This window comes from Tinamus guttatus, unplaced genomic scaffold, assembly GCF_059628265.1.
Source record: "Tinamus guttatus ecotype Peru unplaced genomic scaffold, ASM5962826v1 Tinamus_guttatus_pri_ptg000580l, whole genome shotgun sequence".
NCBI classification, from domain to species: Eukaryota; Metazoa; Chordata; class Aves; order Tinamiformes; family Tinamidae; genus Tinamus; species Tinamus guttatus.
The window spans coordinates 1179472-1197989 of NW_028289114.1; the positions used below are offsets into that span (position 1 = coordinate 1179472).

The 18518-nt window shown below is 49.3% G+C and overlaps 1 protein-coding gene across 1 annotated transcript in view; it reads right to left on the reverse strand.

Moving 5' to 3' along the window:
* Nucleotides 1-955: 955 nt before the first annotated feature.
* Nucleotides 956-18518, reverse strand: part of RAD18 (RAD18 E3 ubiquitin protein ligase) — a 29719-nt gene continuing 12156 nt past the window's right edge. The window contains exons 7-12 of the mRNA XM_088534604.1: nucleotides 17836-18020; nucleotides 15294-15370; nucleotides 14575-14635; nucleotides 11217-11351; nucleotides 8601-8760; nucleotides 956-1114 (exon numbers count right to left, since the gene is read on the reverse strand). Coding sequence (XP_088390730.1) covers nucleotides 1048-1114; nucleotides 8601-8760; nucleotides 11217-11351; nucleotides 14575-14635; nucleotides 15294-15370; nucleotides 17836-18020 — 685 coding nt within the window. The 3' untranslated portion in view covers nucleotides 956-1047. The remainder of the gene's footprint in view (nucleotides 1115-8600; nucleotides 8761-11216; nucleotides 11352-14574; nucleotides 14636-15293; nucleotides 15371-17835; nucleotides 18021-18518) is intronic.

The following is an 18518-nucleotide window of genomic DNA, read 5'->3' on the forward strand; positions in this document are numbered from 1 at the left end:
ACACGAGCTCTGCAGCACCGGGACCCGCAGGGACCCGTGGGGACCCGGTCGCTTCCCGGGATACCCGAGCACTGCACAGCCCTGCAGTTACCACCAGGACATCTGCTTTAACCGTAATCGAGATGCATGAGGATGGTGATCAAGCTTAAGATGCCTTTGAAATTCAAGCAAAGAACTTATTCTTCACGAGTAACACTAAGAGAAGCAAGGAGATAGATTCTAAAACCAGAGCAAGAGAGATATTTCCCAATGCTTAACTACAGCACCAGGAAGGGCCCCAGGCGCTTGGTGCAGAGCCCGGCAGCGCTCGAGCAAACTCCTTCCCTCCGAGCAAGGCTCAGGGCAGGCGGCCTCTCGAAACGAGCGTGGTTAACGCTGCACCCCTGTGACATGGGGCTACCTCATATATTCTCCAGGAAATTAAGGGTTAAAGATTATTTTGATTAAGGTGGGGCATGTTCTCTGTTCTAAGGAAAAGGAAATAAACTATTTTAATAATTGTAACTACCTAAGAGCAGGATCATTTAACTCTAATTGCTTTGAATTGTCTTACAGCAGAAATATCTGTAAAGGGTGTGGAAAGCACTTCAGGACACCCAGGACACAACTGAACGCGTTCTGATCTTTGACAAGTTTTCCATATCCAGATTTCAGTACGTTCAACTAGGTAAAGAGATGTAGGAGACACTGACAATGATATTACTTTAAATACAACAGAATATTAGATCCTACTAACTTTTCCACAAAAATCATTTCCCTCACCCTTTCTTTCATATGTTTATACTCAAGTACAGCTAAAACAACGATTTTCTGCTATCATCAGGAGATGCTCAGTGCACCCAGGTGTTACTTTTCGAGAGTCCAAAGCCATGGGCCAAAGAAACTTCAAACCTATTATGTCTTGTGTGTGTGTGGAAGGTGGCAAGATTCTGACTTTGTAGGCATTTACTACTCCTGCAGAAAATGGGTAGAGTTCTACATGCTGGAAAAGGCTGAAAGCTACTGGCCTACTCCCAAGGGCTTGTCTTCTCCACCCGTGCATTTTACTTACTTATCAGATGACTCTGAATACATCTCAGTCCCTTGCACATCTCTCAAAATGTCTGAACTGGAGCTGGAAAAAAAAAGTAAGAAAAAAAAATCAAACATAAGCAAGTCATTGTAGCAACACCTGTACCACAACGGGACCCTAGGAGCAAAGAGAGCAGAGTTTGAAGACAAGGAAAAATCCTTGTGTGTGGTGGTGGAAAAATCATCTCCAAGCGGCAGCTCAGCCAAGGAGCTGGGCCTCTGCCTCACGTAACGGCCAGAGTCACCACCAGGGCTCGTGTTCATTGCTCAGCATGCCTGAAAATTCTGATCCGCTTGCTGGTGTCGTATCTTTATATTCACACACACCAGGTAAGGTACTTCAGTGGGTAAAGAACAACAAGATCAAGGTCCTTTCAAGCCTTCTCCTCTCTGAACTCAGGATTTTAGGTATAAGCTTACATTCTAACCACTAAAAAGTTTTATTTAATAAAAATAAAATTTATAAACCTGTAAAGATTAGTTAGCGACAAAAAGCCTGAGAGCACGTCAAGATAAGAGCAAAACACTGAAGGGCCCTGCGAGCCCCCTCAGGAACTCATCGTACGAGCAGAGCCTGCCCATCTCTGCTGCTCAGGGCTTTGCTTTGACCAACCGATCTTCAAGCACAGACTTGGGCCTGCAGAGACGAGGGCATCGGCAGCGCAGCCGCGGAGCCGTTCCCGGCAGCCGCCCGAATCCGTCCCCAACGTCGAATTCTGGGTGCGTTTTGCTCATTACACCTAAAACCTTTCCACTGATCACAAAGACATATTTCATAAAACAATTTATAACCAAAGTTACTGATTTAAAGCTTACTTGATGCTTTTATTAGTCAAAGGAAAAAGCCTTGCTGCAAGTTGAGATGAATGAAGACCGAATCACACAGTTTAGTGATATTTAAGAACAACTTAAACACAATCTTTTTATCTGCTTGGAGAAATCATTTTATTTTTCATCTTCATTCTTCAGTTTACATTCTCATGTAACATAGTAAAACAAAATATGTGATAGAAGCATCTAAGATGGTGACTCAAGGTAACTGTGACACCAACCTGACTACTCCAGGCCTCTGGAAAGGAGATCAACCAACTCCTGTCAATGCTCAGCGCTTCTCCAAGCTGTCACTAATAAAAACTGAGAAAGTTACCCCAGAAGAATTCCGCAAGAGCAGGCACATAAACTTGTAAAACCTTCAGGGTTCATCTGATTGCTTCAAACACTTGGGCCTATGTAAAACCTAAATGTACTTATCAAGCTTTTCTAACAGACAAGAGCTATTTAACACTCTCCAGAACAGGGCTTAAATGGCCCCCTGGGAAGATGAGAAGTAGCTGGCTTGGTTCCTCCATCACCGACGGGACGGCAGCGCTGCGGGAGGCTCCGGACACGGGGGCCCGCGCGGACGTCGTGTGACGGAGGTTGTTGCACAGGAGGCTCCAGTGCCCCCCGCGGGGCAGAACCGGGCAGCGGTGCCGCTGCTCCCGCTGGCCCTGCCAAGGGAAGGCTGGCACCAAGGCCTCCCTGAGCGCGCCAAGCACGGATCGTTCCCAACGCTGAACCCGAACGCACGATCGGGACCGCTCCCCGATTGCTTTTGTGCTCTTTCCTTGGAAAAAAGTGCCTGGTGAGGAGGGAGCCCTGCAGCGCACACAGGGCTGCAGTGCACGCGGGCCCACGCGGCCAGCCCTGCTGTGCAAACCAAGGCCGAGGGGCCCCCGCTCCGCGCAGAGGAACATCGGGAAAACATTTATCATGCCTGAGAGTCTTGGAACTGCAGGTACGACTCGGGCGCAGAATTAGTCCTTCCTGGCTACTGTCCCAGGGCAACTAATCACGGCTGAAGCGCGACTGGCTTCTGGGGAAGGGAACGATGTGATTTATAGAGCACATAAGTGATGGGCATTAAATAAGTGCGCGGTTCCTGCTCAGCAAGCGCAGCTGCAGCAACAGCCTCGAGGACAGCAGAGCAGCCTGCAAGCAGCGAGCGGCTGCGGCCAAAGCAACAGACACACAGATCACAGGCTTCACATAATTGACATCTCAGTTGTTTTTCAAAAGAATCAAAACATTATCAGTAACAGCATCCATGTGGTTAGGTCAGTCCTGGATCCTTCAAAACCCCCTGCAAACGAGGTAACAAAAAGCTAAGGATTTCTGTGTAGCCATATCAACACACCTCTGCACCGATCCCGTCTCACTGCACAAGCCGGTTGCTCACTGCTACTGCTGCTGCTTCCTCACCAACTGCTGGTTGAGCACCCAGCAGCAGCCTTAGCGCCACCACCACTAACAGCACCCAGCCCAAATCCCGTCCGGGAGAGCGCCTGAAACCCCGGGACACGGGGAAACCCCCTGTCCTCGGCCCTCGCTGCACGTGTCGGGCAAGCGTGAGGCCAGTCCGCAGCAGGGACCCCGCGGAGGCGCCCAGGCCCCAGGGGAGCGGGCACGTGCCCCGCTCCACCTCGCTGCGGGAGCCGGATCCGGACCCGCGGCAGCGTCTCCCGGCGCCGCGTGCCCGGCGCTGCTGCCCAGCTCGGCTTCGCTTCAGCGGTTCATATTTGACTTGGTGATGAAGCAAGACACCTAAAATGGTGTAAAAATACACTGTTGCATGGAAAGTTTTGATGTCTTGCATATTTTACTGTCTAAATTTTAAAAACCTGTCCACAAACTGCAAGTCCAAGGAATGAATCATTATCATATCACTAAATCTTATTCTGATGCTCCTGTTCCATTAAAAAAGAGGCTATTTTTAGCACTTTTAGCGACCTAAAATAGAAAAAGAACAGGTTTAATCCCTGAACATGATGTACTGGTTGCAAGATTTAGTGTTACTGCCATTTATGAGGAACTGTGGTGGACAAAACCAACCCGTGCGGATGCGGAGCCGGACCGGCCGTCGCCGCTGGCGCCCGCCGCGACGCCGCGAGCTGCCCTGCCCGGCAGCCCCACGGCCGCACGCAGAGCTCTGCTGGACCCAACAGCAGAGCCCGTCCTCGCCGCGCGCCAGGACCCCTCTCTGCTCTCGGCCAAGCAGCTCCCAGCGCGCTGCTCCCTACCATAACTCATACCTCACGTTCCAAAAGAACACCGCAACCACCTCTAAATAGAAGAAATCTGAGGCAAGTGTGAGTAACGAGCCCTGTTCTCCAGCTGAAAGGGCCAGTGTCTCCGATGTTTATTGCAAGGCAGCTCAGGCTCCCTCTGGCTCTGCGGGGAAGTGCCCGTCCCCTCCACCAGCCCCTTTGCTGTCCTGGCCGGGCTGCATGGGCCCTGGCACGAGCAGTGGGCACCATCCCACAGAGAGCCCATAAATGCAGTAGAAATGACTAGCCAAACCCAGATGTCAGGTTCTGGTCAATAGCTGCTGAAAACTTCAAGCCTAGAAACACCTATGGAGAGCAAACGAGGCCCCTGCCGTGGGCCGGGAATGGTGCCGTGGCCGGGAACAGCGCCGGCGGGAGCCGCTGCCGCCCCCGCGCTCCCGGGGACGCAGCACGGCCCGAGCCGGTTCTGGGGATCCAGGAGGCACCTCCACCCCGCAGCCCAGCCCCAGGACGCACAGCCGGGCACCCTGCAAACTGGCTGCGCAAGCCACCACGAAGGGACATCATCTTCAACCACCAAAACTCAGGGGACCGCTTGAATGAGTGAATATTGTCACCGTTCTGCAAAATCTGTATTTTTTACAGAGTATTTTCCCTACATAGCTCATTAAGTAGCTTATCACTGTCCCACCTAGTTTCTTTTCCAATTTTCCTATTGTGCAAATAGTTGCATAAAACTTGGCTTCCATCCCAGAAAAAAAAAAGAATGCAGTAGGACTATTTATATGGAGCTCATAAGTTCTGAGAGCGCTTTATATATGACTTCATAGCTTGAAAAATTATCCTTTAAAAGTCACGACTTTGTTTTGCTGTTTATCTGATGTGTTACATTGTGTTCCCTTGGTGGGGCCATCATGGGCTGATGACGAGACCGAACACAACCGGCTCAGTGATGCAGTCCGTATTCAAGTCCCGCACGCCGCCTCCAGCAAGCTCCAAGTTCTCAATTTCTCAATTGAAGTATTGACTTATGCATCACTTCAGCATGTCAGAGATTACTACACAACACATGAATTTCTAGAATTGGCTTATGGTTCCTTTAACTGTACCTTTTTTTTTAAGGCAGAAATTCAAATACTCATAGCACAGTGACAAAACGCAGGAATTCTTGGGAAGGGGAGAACGTAACAGTTACCAAGCTACTTGCAGCATTATTTCACAAAGCAAGCATTTCGACTCTCTGACTTGGGATCATTTCACCTCCTCTATGCTGCTCAAAGCCCTAATTCCGTTTTAATCCATAACATGAGGGCACGTTTTGAAGCCCTCTCCCAAGAGGCACGCCATGCGCATTTGGACTCCCAAATACATTTCAAGTTTTGACATTTCAATGTGACAAGAAGTTCACCCTTGTTGAAGGATATCCTCTTATTATCAGAAAGAAAATGCAAGCCTCCAAAAACCATGACTTAGTACAATAGCACAATGCTTCCCAAACCCCAAAATCTAAAGCTTTTTTTTTGTTGTTTTTAATTGGTGCTATACTTTTTTCACTACACTTAAAACATTAACCCCACGGGAACCAGAGAAGGGCAAAACGTATTTCTTCACGCGGTTTATGCAGTTATACCTACCTTTTACACCCTCGCAAAATCTGAAGACATTCTGTGAATGTACGTTCAAAATACACCTAGTATTTTTATACTTAATCTGATTCCTCAACATTCAAACAAACCCAATATTGACCGTACTCACGCGTGTGGGACTGCAGCCGCCGCGGCCCCGGGGACGCGCAGCAGGCGCAGGGTGCAGCCCGGCCCCGCGCTCCACCGCCCGCCGTCCCCGTGCGGGGACCCCTTCCCCTCCAAACGCCGCGGACGCGGGAGCTGCAGGAACCGCAAATGCCACCGGCTGGGGCAGAGCAGAGGGCCGGGGAGCCTGCAGGGAGCCCAAGGACAGGAGGAGCAGAGGGTAGGGCCCCTTGCACGGGGATTTACCCTGAGGACAGGAGCAGAGGGCAGAGCCCCTTGCACGGGGATTTACCCTGAGGACAGGAGCAGAGGGCAGGGCCCCTTGCACGGGGATTTACCCTGAGGACAGGAGCAGAGGGCAGGGCCCTTTGCACAGGGATTTACCCCGAGGACAGGAGCGGACGGCGACGCCGCGGCGGCTCGCGGCAGGGTGCAGGAGCGGCCCCGGCGCGCGCGGAGCCCCCAGCTCCGTGCCCTGCGCACTGGGCACCTGCGGGTCAGCCCCTTCCTCAGGGCACCAGCTGCTCCTCAGGGTCAAGCAAGCTGCCCAAAGTGCCCTGGATTCAAATGCAAAGAAATCAAACCCACAACACACATGCAAACCAGGGCATCCATGCACTGCCGAGAAGGAAAAGTCCCAGAGAGAGTCTGGGAAATGATCAGTCCTCTGAAGCCTTTAGTCATTCTGTCCTCATTCAACACGAGCTGGATTTAAGACTAAACCACAGAAGGCTGTTAAATGTGTTGTTTTGTTTTTTAAAGAAGGTCCAAATGGCTGTAATGCATGGCCACTGGTCTTTATAACCACGAGATCTTCTGCTCGCCTCAAGGAATGTACAGAAATATTTCATTTGAAGAGAGGGAATACATAAAGGAAGGAATAAACAACTGTCCTGAGGCAGACATAACTCAAATGCACACTTCTTCCAAAAATCTGTCAATGTGTTTCAAGAAAGCGCATTCAATTTACGAGCTACAGCCACATGTGCTAAAACCCTTGAGCAAACTTCCTTACGGTCTCTTAGACACTCTTCACCCAGATTAAGCTGATAAACATAAGCCTGCAGGCAGAAGAAGTGGAGTGAAAGTTTAAAGTCAATGTCAAGGGCAACGGACAGGGTCATTTATAATGCTTTGCTATGCACAGCATTGCAGTGGAACAAAAATTTCATGAAATCCTGGAAGAGATAATGCAAGCCCTTTCAACCTCCCAAGAAAAAGTTTTTCACACTTTAGGATTAATACTTCAGATTTTCCAAGGTCTTCCATGCCAGAAAGTTACCTTGCAGTGGAGAACACAGATCACGTAGGACAGGGCAGAGCAGCGCAGGCCGGGGCCGCGCGGCGCCTCCCCACGAGCGCCCGGGAGCCCCTTCGAGAGCCTCCAGGATCCCTGGGGAGCTTCCTGCCGCTCCGGGCGGGAGGGGATCCCAGCCCCGCTGCTCAAGGGCCCAAAGGAGAGCGCCCTGGAGCACGTCACAGGCTGCCCCCGCTCCAGCGCGGCCCTGCCATTGCAAATGGGCACAAACGGGCAGCAAAAACTCCTCGGTAAAACTAAGACATTCACCCCTTTCTGCTCTCTAATTCTCTGAAGCCATCTCCTCTTTCCTGCACTTCCTGGAATTTCAACATTTTCACAATGTTTCTTCAACATTTATTTTAGAAAAAGGCTATATCCTTAATCCCCATGCTGATTTTTAAAAGCTCTTTGTGAGCAAAAATGACCACAGAAAAGTGTGTTGCTGTTGATTCTTTCGGTAACTAAACTGTTCTTTCACTAAACTGTGATGAACTGAGCATTACATTCAACACCTGCAGAAGCAGGAGGGAAAGGCCCATCCTACAGTGCAAGGGATGGGAAATCCAGGAATGTTGCTCCCAGCTCAGTTGTTAATCTCCTGCCTGACCTTCAGCTGCTCCCTGGGATTAACTTCCACTTCCAGGCGCAGGGAACTTTTCTTTATAGTAACACAGACCTGCAAAGGCCTTCGCTCTCACTTCTGCTGTCAACATGAAAGCAACGTTACTGTCATAGCTAGAGAACAGAAACAGCTCTTTTTCTTTTAGAGACACACGAAAAAAACAGTTCAAATTGGTTTTGATAATTTCCCCCTTTTCTTCCACAAACTGGGACCAGAGTCAGTGCTGCGAAAGGATGTTTCCCTAAGCACAACCTTCATCTTTGTGATGAATACAGTAAGCAGACAGCAAGCTATAATCTATGAAGTATCTTCAGCAGATACAAACCCATCTTCAAAAGCTGCAAAGGTCTTATCAGGAAGAACCAGTTCCCATTAACAAAGCAGCAGAGTCTTTCCAGTGAAATCATCACTGCACCATCAAAAGCACAGAGCCTTGCTGCATTATTTGTAAAGCTTTCCTTCATCCTTCATCTCAGGACAGCAAGCAGAGGAGTTTCAAGAAATATAACTAAATGCTTGTTGGAAGAAAAGTGGATGGGCGTCAGGTCTGTAAGGTTCAGTGATGTTCTACCACTGAGTGCAACTAATTATATCATTTCAACCCTATAAAGCAAATTCCAAATGTATTTTAACTCCACTCTTAAGCAACTGAACAGCCAAAACACAGAGGAGAAATAATCAGGCATCAGAGTTTAGGACCCGTCCAATGAGGTTGGATAAGTGCTGCCCAAGGTTACTGTCACTTTAATATTTCCATATTTAGTCTAATTTAACACAACCCAAGGGAAAACAGCCTCTTCTGGACTAACCTGCTTGTAGATCCAGATGACTGCGAGGAAGCAGGCGAGACGGATCTCTGGCCTTCCCCCAGGGAATCACATCCACTTCTTTTGCAATCAGGAACATCTTCCTGGGGCACCTGCTCTTCTCCAATGGCTGGGTCTGCGCGAGGCTTTTGAGTATCTTCTCCTTCCAAGAAGAAAGGTAGAGATTAACAAAAATGGCAAAGCAAAATATTAATGTTGAAGTTTTTGCTTCCTGGAGATAGACTTTAAGAAAAACAAAATTTAAAAGCATTTAAATACCATCTCCTCATTCCCACTTCGCTTTCCAAAGATCTCACAATTTCAAAGGATTTGATTTCATTTCCTGCCATCATGAAACAGAGAAACAAAACCCCAGACACTGCCCCAAAACTCTCCCTTGTTACGTTTCAAACACAGACAGGGAGAGCAGTAAAAAGTAGAGGGTGTTGATCTCCAGTCATAAGATGTGACTGTGTTCCAAAAATTAGCAAATGTTTATGCACAGCTCTGTGCATAGATCCGGTTCTTGATACCAAGGCACTTTATCCGTTGGATGAGACAGCTTGATAGCTTGATATGTAAAACTTTCAAGCTAAGGGGCTTGTTTTAATGATTTCTAGATTTCCAAATCTAAGAAAAATAAAATGTCAATCCAGCAGATTTTTGTTTCTATTTACTTTTAATTATAGGAAAAATAATTTCTAGACAATTAGCTGTCAGGAGCAAGTTTGTGGCAGCTGTAACCACGGAGCGGATTATAGCAAGGCAGTTGTGCAGCTGGTGTAACGCTTCCTCGCTCGGATTTAAAAAAGGAAAGGCTCCGTGCAAAAATGCAACCAAAAATACACGTATCACAAGTATTTATCAAATTCTTACAGTGCTTCCTCTTGGTCAAAGCAAAATTCTGTTTTAAAGAAGTTAAAGGGAACGTTAGACGCTTAAAGGCGCAAAGCAAAACCACCTAAGGCAGCAAGAGTTAATCACCTTCAAAGCACCATCAAAACCAGCACCATTTTGAAAGGGATTTAAGTTAAATCAACTAGTACTGCAGTGGGAGGCTCTGCGAGAGAGGCAGGGTTTAAAGGTGTGTTTAAATTCTGTGCAATTCCACTACCTACTTCTGTGGGAAGGCAAATAAGGCAGCAGGGAATGCACATAAAGCTGCTTCTCTTCCCAGGAGTGATGCTTTCAAATGGCAGCTCACCAGCCCACACATTTTCTTCCTTGCAACTACTCTGATTTCCAGTCTAGTGAAAGACTAATTGCTGTTAATAAAGAACACAGGCAGAAGCTTTAGGCATTTGTTCCCTCTACCCATAAATCTTTTATATATTTTTTAGAAGGTTACCAAACAGACCATCAGGTGCAGCTGTTTGGCGCAGGAGCTTCAGAGATTACGGGAAGCTCGGCGTGCAAGAAGTGCAATGAATATTTTGCAAGCCTGTCAGAAGTTGTGGCCGTTCCTGCTAACGTGACCAAAATCCCTCCAGCAGGAGCTGGGGTGGTGCAGCCGAGCGGGGGACACGACACAGCCTGCACAAACGGCGCCGCTTTGCACCCTCCAAAGAGCTTCCCAAGTCCAGCACGTGAGGAGAAGGGCTGCACAGGGGAGGCCAGCCCAGTAATCCACAGCAGCCAGTCTTTCCACAGAACACCCCTAGGAATTAATATTTCAAAGTCTCCAATCCCATTAATTAATAATCTATTGTTTCTATCTCCACTGTGCAAGGGGGACATCCCTGCAAATCAAGTCGAACAAGATAAATTATGTCCTTGAGACTCCTAAGTTTTCACCAGACACATGAAAAGGATTATGCATTGTGCCCAAGTCTGCATGAAATATATCAGTATGTTCATTTATTTTTAAATAAATGAAGAACTCGAGAGCTCTGCTAGAAAGGACAGCTCTGGGGACAACCACAGGCCAAAGATGAAGCAGGAATTTGCGAGAGCTGGTGCAAACTAAACTCCAGTGCATTCCCTAGCAAACAGACAGTTCTGGTCAATGGATTTCTCTCCACAATGCAGCATCCTTCATCCACTGGAGCTCCATAAACACAAGGCTGAGGGATGTGCAAAGATCTGCTCCCACTCCACAGCCACCGGGAGCATAAAGGAATGAAAGGACAAGTCCATGGCACGCGGGGGGATCTGATGCTGCGAGGACACCCCACGCGTGCTGCATTTGGCTCCCCCATCTGCCTGACCCAACGGGCACCTGGCACGTTTCCCCCTTCACCGTGTTGAAAGATGTAAACTCAAGATGAGCCCATTTAAACCAGCAGTGGCATCGTACTGTACTGCAGAAACATGCCAGGAGCTGAAGTGTCAGGACAATAAACACTTCTCCCCATCTGCACAACCATCTCTGCAGATCCCAGTACACTGACTCCCTATCTCATTTATTCTTGAGAGAAGAGATTCCCATTAAAATCAAACAAATCGCCTGTTTGTGCTTGTATATCATGTTAAATCAATGTCAGTCAATCTGTTTAGGGTCTATGATTTTTATGGATTTTCCCTTAAAGACTATGGTAGAAGAATGATGGGAGGAAAGGCCGTTGCTTAGAGACATCCACGTATTACAGTGCAGGGATGGTATTAAGCAACGTTACTAACCTGGGTCTGTCGGTGGTTCTTCGGCAGCGGCTTCTTCCCTCTTTTGACCATCTTCTGCTTTCCTCTTACCACTTTTCTTCCACCGATTATTTACTTGATCCACTAACAATTGAAATTCACTTCTGTGTTTGTTCCCTGAAACATAACGATGCATTACTGTACAAAAAAACTAAACTTCACGTCACTGGACTCCTAGAAGTATGTGAACTTTAAATAATTGTTACAGGGGAAGAAACCCAGAGCGGGAGGCTCGGGGGGCAACGCGCCCGGCGGGAGCGCGGGCCGTGCAGGCAGCCAGGGCTCGGGACAGCCGCACGCGGGAGCCCGGCTCCGCACGGCGCCTGGAGCGACCGCGGTGCCGCGAGCGCGTTGGGAGGAGGCGCCACCGTGAAACCTGCCGGAACCAGGAGCTGGTCCTGCCAGCCTAGCACTAGCAATCAGAGCAAGCTCCTCTCCTCAGCGCCACTCGTCCGAGTCCAACGGGCACAGAACTTGGGACACTCCTGCCCCTCGGCCCGGCACAGGCGGCGCGGAGGAAGGATGGGGAACGCGGTGGGGCGGCTGCAGCGCTGGGCAGCGGCTCGGGAAGCAGCGCGTCGCTCCCGGCCCCGGGCAGCGCTTCCCGGGAAGCGGCGCGGACGCCCGCGGGTGGCCCGGAGCCGTCCCGCTGCCTGCTCACCCGGCCGCTCTCCAAGGGCGCAAAACCCCCTCGACCTGCCCACGCTCACCTCCCAGAAGAGCTGCCTTCATTGCAGCACTAAAGCACCGCTAGAAAAACTAAAGCACTGGATTTGCAGCCTGAATACACAAGGGGTAACGCCATAACCAAACTCCTCCAGAACACTCCACCACCGGTTTCCCTCAGCCACGTTCCCAGGTACTCCTGAAAACTGATGGCCTCAAACAGCAGAGCACAAGGGCACCAAAGGCAACAGCTTTAACAAACAGAAAATTCTTGCCCAAGATACCTGTATGTGAACCACTGCACGCGTCTTACAGAACTCCTTCGCTGCTTCATTTTCCCCATGTGTCAGCAGTACTATTCTTGTTGTCTTGTTTTATGGTGTAACTACAAAGCTTTTAAAGTTAAAGAGAGATGTCCTGGCAAAACAAGGCCCTGTGGGTATAGGATGTAAAACACGGCCGTGCAGGGGCTACACACTGCCAGCTTTTGGGTTTTTTTTGTTTTCTTTTGAGTTATGGGTAGTTCAGTAATAAAACAAGTGCAGACACAAATATTTAAAATACAAGAGATGAATTAGTAAGTCCCTGGATCATATTGCAAACTGAAATACTTATAAGCAGAAAACATTTTTAAACAAATGTATTTTTCCCTGTAGATTTTTTTAAAATTTCATTTAGAGGGTCTGACCATGGGGAAAAAGAAAAAGCAGAGCTGGTGCAGGGCGTCCTGCACCTCCTGCTGCAGGGAAGGAGCCCGGGCAAAGATCCTCTGCGCTGCTGAGGAGGCCGTTATAAACTTCTCTAAACCCCTAACAGTCCTCCCATTTTAACACACAAGCCTTTCTGCATATTTACCACGTCTGCACTATTGCTTCCCACAGATAATTTGCTAGCAGTAGTTAACAAGTTTACAAGGGGTGACATTAAGCAGGTGTCAGTTCTATGCTGTAAAATTAAAATTGTGTCGTTAAACCGTAGCTCCCCCTGCGGCTTTTTTCCCTGTTCCTTCTCCCCCCTCCCTCAAGTCATTCATTCTGGTTACAAACATTAACTGTTATTCCATAACGGCAGGAGGAGGCTTGATAACCAGCACAGACACTGGTCTCTAGGATAGAGCACCATCCATGGATGGAGGTTAAAAAATGAGAGAAATAAGTCAAAAAGAGGAAAAAAAAAGGGTGGGGGGAAAGAAAAATCACACAGTTCTTTCACGGAATCCCAACTACCTACCCAGGATGGGGGACAAACACCACTAAAACGAGTTGAATATTCTCTCCTAAAAGGATCACTTCACTGAGTCAGGCGCGAAGGGAAAGCGGACGAGGATGCAGGAAGGAGAGCAAGACCCACAAGCTGGTGTGCACAGAAGGAGCGAGAGGAGCGCTGTGAAACACTGCACGATCTGAGAAACCACCAGACAAATAACATACGGGGGAAAAAAAAGTGTGTTTTGGCCTATTTAAAATATATGTTTAGTAATAAGGGCCACTAACTACTGTAGAAATGTAAAAAACACACAAGTGGTGCAGTCATGAAGTGCTTTAGAAGAACAACGTTAAATACGAGCTATTCTGGACGCATCATCATGAGCTAATATCACTGCACCATAAGGCAAGCCTGGAAAAGAGAAAGAAAAATGAAATTTGTACAAGCCCATCTAGCACAGGACGAGTCAGTGCAACGTAAAGGAAACGCGTGCCCGGCCGTTGGGAGCGAGGAGGGACGCGGCGGTGAACGGCCGACACCATCTCCCGGTCACCCGGTCCCCCGGCACCCTGCGGTCCCCGCCGGCCCCTCGGCCGGCCCAGTCTCTCCTCCGGTGCCGCGGTCGCTCTCCAGCCCCCACCATCTGCCTGCCAAGCAGCAGCCACACTGCCCCAAAGCTCAAGAGAAAACAGCAGAAAATCTGAACCTGAAAAAGCTCTAAGGCCATAAAACGCCACTGAAGTACGTGCCATTATTCACAGGGACACAACAGCAGGAAAGAGGCTTCTTTTTTTTGTAATCAGCTGAGTGACTTAATTCATATAGATACTCACAGGCTGCCAGTCCAGAATTTTAAGAAAGAAGAACTGACAAAATGATCAGTTCACATAAAGCTCTCCAGGTGACTCGGGTGACGCTCGGAGGGCGCACCGGGAAGCCTGGGGCAAAGGCGGAGGGGACGTCCCCGTCCCCGGTGCAGCCTCCGCTGCGGCCCGGGCGCTGCTGCGGCGAGACCGCGCACGAGACCGCGCACGAGACCGCGCACGAGACCGCGCACGAGACCGCGCACGAGACCGCGGACGAGACGGCGCGGCCAGCGGCACCGCTGCCGGCCTGGCCGCAACGCACCAGCTGCGGGTCCCTGCGGGGACGTCTGCTCCCTGCTTCTGCCGGGGGATTTCAGGTGGAGCCGTAAAACTGCAGGCCCATTAGAGAGACCCGTGCATGAACGAGGATGCACTCAGGGAGCGATCACCTTCCGTTTCAATCTTACCCAGCCCGGACAGTGTTTTAGCGAAAAGTCAGTACTTAACAGCTTGCGTTTCAAAGAGGAAGTTTCAGGCCAAGAAATGCACGTTCATTTATTAAATGAAAAAATAAACACTCGAAAATATGAAGTATTTTAGTACAAAATAAAGAGAAGGTGAATTTATAAGGAAAATGAAGTGAACATTTGTATGTTACTTACGATAATCAGCATGGATCTCATCTATTTCTTCCTCTGTCTGGTCTTTGGTGAAGGTCAGGCTCTACAGAGACCACACAAAATGTTCAGTTATAGAGGGAAAAGATGATAAAGCTTCATATTCTAAAACAAAAGACTTAAAATTGGAAGCGGAACCAGTTGCCCGTTTTTCCACACCCGCTACATCTCTCCCTTGGGCAGCACGTGTTTAGGGCACACACACAGGCAGCCTTGCTTTGCTCCCACGGGAGATCAGAGCAAGCCCAGGCACTTCCCGGGCACATCAAGCACGCCCCAGTGCTGTGCAAACATGCAGCAAGTGACACAGAACGTGCCATGGAAAAAGGACGGGAGCTACTGCTAGGACCCAGGCAAGCAACTTGCTAGATAAATCCTAGACAATTCTAGGAAGCAACATATTCCCCACAGTACCATATTAGGTCCATTTCAACATGACTAAGGGGAACGTTTCTCAAAACTTCTCACCACAATCAAGAAAATGCTCCTGCTTAAACAGTTCTGATGTAGAAACATCAGCAGCAGGCCAGGAACTGCCATGACAAACACGCGGTACGAGCCAAGCCTGCGGATTACGAACGGTGTCCAGCTCCAGCAGGAGGTCTGGGCACCCACGAACGCCCGTAACAGGGGCAGGTAAACGCGCTCGGCGCCAGCTCTGCAGTTTCTCCCCTTCACTCCAGGAGCAAAGGGAATCGACTCACATTTTCACTGGGTTTGCTGAATTCAAGCTGAACTCGAATCTTCTCGTTCTTTTCCAGCTCTTTAACAATCTCTGCAACTGTTTGGAAATACAAGAGACAGATGACTAGGGCAGGAGCTGTTACCCCTGGATGAAAGCACCGGGAGGCCAAACCGCACGGGGACAAACAGCCTGAGCTCCCCGGTGCGGCGCGGGGCAGCGCGCGAACACGCTCCAGGCGCCCGGGCTGCCCTGAACACGCTCTTCCCTCCACGTCCTGCACCAGCACAGCACCTCACTGCGGCCTGCACACACGGCTTTATAAAAGCTCCTGCTTCACAACACGTAATTATACGGGAGATAAAAACACCACCACGCTGTTTATCTCGCTTTTTCTGCCCAGGAACGCCACTCCAAGGCGGAGCCGTGCTGCCTGCGCGCTTACTGCAACGCTCCTACTCCCACGATGAGTTACAACCCACTGCAAGGGGCAAGTCGGACACCCCGGACCCAACCGGGTTGGTTAACATTTTAAATAAAACTGCAGCTGCACTTGACTCTGCTCGATTTACTTTGCCGTTTACTTACTAATAACTTAATCGATCGTTTTTCCAGAAGCACTATGTAGCTATGTGCCGTTACCAAGAGTTTCCTACAGTTTTAGTATAGAGTGCAGTGACCAGAAAGGTGGTAGCATGGAAAGCTTGGACTGTGAAGAAATGAAACCTATCCAAGACTGATCTAGCAAAACCCAGGAACTGGGCACTTAAACCTCTTCAGAAGCTCCGCTCTTATTTACAGTCTCCTCAGGTTCCCTGCTACCATGGGAGATGAATGTCTGCACCGTTAGGCCTCGCCCAATAACTCATCTTCTGTGAAGAGGTTGAGCCAGAGCTTAATGATGTTTTGCAGCATTTCTGGGACACTCGCTGATGCAGACGGCTCTCTGTGAGCCCACCCGTCCCCACAGACCCCACAGACCTGCCACCAGGGACCGGGTGCTCCTTGGTTGCAGGCACCGGGGGGGAGTCCCCTCGCTCCTCGCCAGGGCCGAGGGCAGGGCGCGTGCGTGTCCCCAAGCGCCGGGGCACGCGTGTCCCCAAGCGCCGGGTGGGCACCGGCCGAGCGGCCGCGCTCGCTGCCCGAGTCGCCTGGGGGCAAAACCCCTCTCAGCTCCCGCTCAAGTTCACACAGCGGAAGCAAAGTGAAAAAGCAAAAAATGTTGGTGACAAACTTGCTTTTCTTATCACTCAGGCCACAGGTGAACCGCAGGGCTGGCAGGGTCAAGACTTGAAAAATCAGGAGCCTGAAGCCCGACTGCTAAATTCATATTTATATTCCTGAGCTGATCTTTAGAAGAGCACTGCACCTGGTTGGTTGACCCATTTGGCCAATTTTTGGTGCTCAGCTTCCTTATTGTTCTAACAGCAGCAGCTGCGGACGTTCAGCGCTTGCAAACATCGATCACACAGACCACATAAGCATGGATTTAGCATCCGACCTTCGACATTCCCTTTAAGGTTCTCCAGCAGTGCCCTGTTTCAGAAGCATTTATCGACTGGCGCGCTGGCCGGTGCCGTGTTTGCACTGGGGAGCGCTCTCCCAGACACGCGCTCCTGCGCACCGGGCATTCCCGTCACTCGTGCTGCCGGCAGAGCCGCGCTGGGAGGTGGCACGCGGCTGCGACCAGACGCACGCTCAGCTGCATGGAGTGAGCGGGACCCACGAGCGGGGCTGCCCTCCCCGGCCACCCACGCGGCTGCGGCGCCTGCGCGTCCACCCGGCACCAACAGCCCATTGGGGCTTGGGGCTTCAGCAAGCAGCGGCCATTTCCCAGGAGCTGAACCTCAGCACAGGCAAAAATGACACCCCTTTGAACAGGCTTTCTACTGCACTCGCAGGAGACACTAAAACACGAGCCATTTTTCAAGTACAAACTGTTTAGTGCTAGAGTGACAGTTTAATTATAAAAAAATGGCTGCCAAACACCTAAATTGATATAAAAAGCCTATGCAGCAAAATGTTTTAATATTAATTTATCTTGCATTTAACTATCAGCTCTAAAAAAACCCAAAAACCTAACTTTTAAATTAAATCCAACATATAAAAACGTAATTGTACAGGAGGACCAATACAAAATAAATTTACTTAGTAAGAACCTCAGGTATTCTCTTTTTTTTTAAAAAAAAAAAAAAAAAAAAAAACTATGTGCATTGTAGATTAATTTGGAGCTATGCAATAAAATGGAAAAAAAACAACAATCAAACCACAACACACATTTTGGAATAGGCTTAATAAATCCGAAGGTATTTTAATACAGTGGAGAAGGAAACGTGTTAGTAGAAGGAAAAAAAACCACTTTTTTCCATGTATATGTTTGCCTTTGCCGAATACTTCCTGCGTCCAGCAGAACTTGTGGCTTTCCTTAAATTTCCTTTTCCACATTAATCATGATTTATATAGCTATGAAGCTGGAACCTCCCTATGCAGCAACCCCAGATATTCAAGGCAAGGAGTCGGGAAGGGAGAAGCACACGCAGACGGCGCCGCCGCGCGCAACGTACCCGGCTTGGGGCTGAGCGCGTCGCACTGCGCGTTGTACATGTGCACGAAGTCCTGGTGCCGCCGCACCAGCTGCTGCCGGCTGCCCCGCGCCGACAGCCCCTGCGCCCTCAGCCTCCTCCTCAGCTCCCGGTCCGACAGCAGGTTGTACACAACCTTGGACATCGGCTTCCTCCTGCTCCCGGAACTGCGGAAGGAAGAGGGAAAACAGCGCGTTACGGTGGGCGTACAGGGCATTAACTAACGCTCTTACCAAGTAACACTCGCTTTTATTTTCACAGGGTATTTCTTCCATTTTGGATAAGAAATGCTTCACGTAATCAGAGCAATTATGATAGAAACACAACAAGTTACACAGTGCAGGACACATGCACCAGCAACAGCTCTAGAGCACTTTTCCCATCTAAAACAAAGAACATTTAAAATGTTTAGAAATTATTGGTTAAGTCTGAATTCTTTAGAACGTGCTGTGAAAACTACTTCTCATGGAATTAGGACTGTCTTGGTTTTTAGCACCTCCAGCCTCGAGAGGCACAGCAGCAACCAGAGCTGATCTTCATTAGCATCAGGCCTCTGTTCGGTCTGAATTCAAGTGCGCCGAGCTCACAGATGCCCAAAAGAAGTGGGGTTTCCACCCAAGTATTGGCTGAACTTTACCTCAACTAGTCAATGAGGTTTCAACATT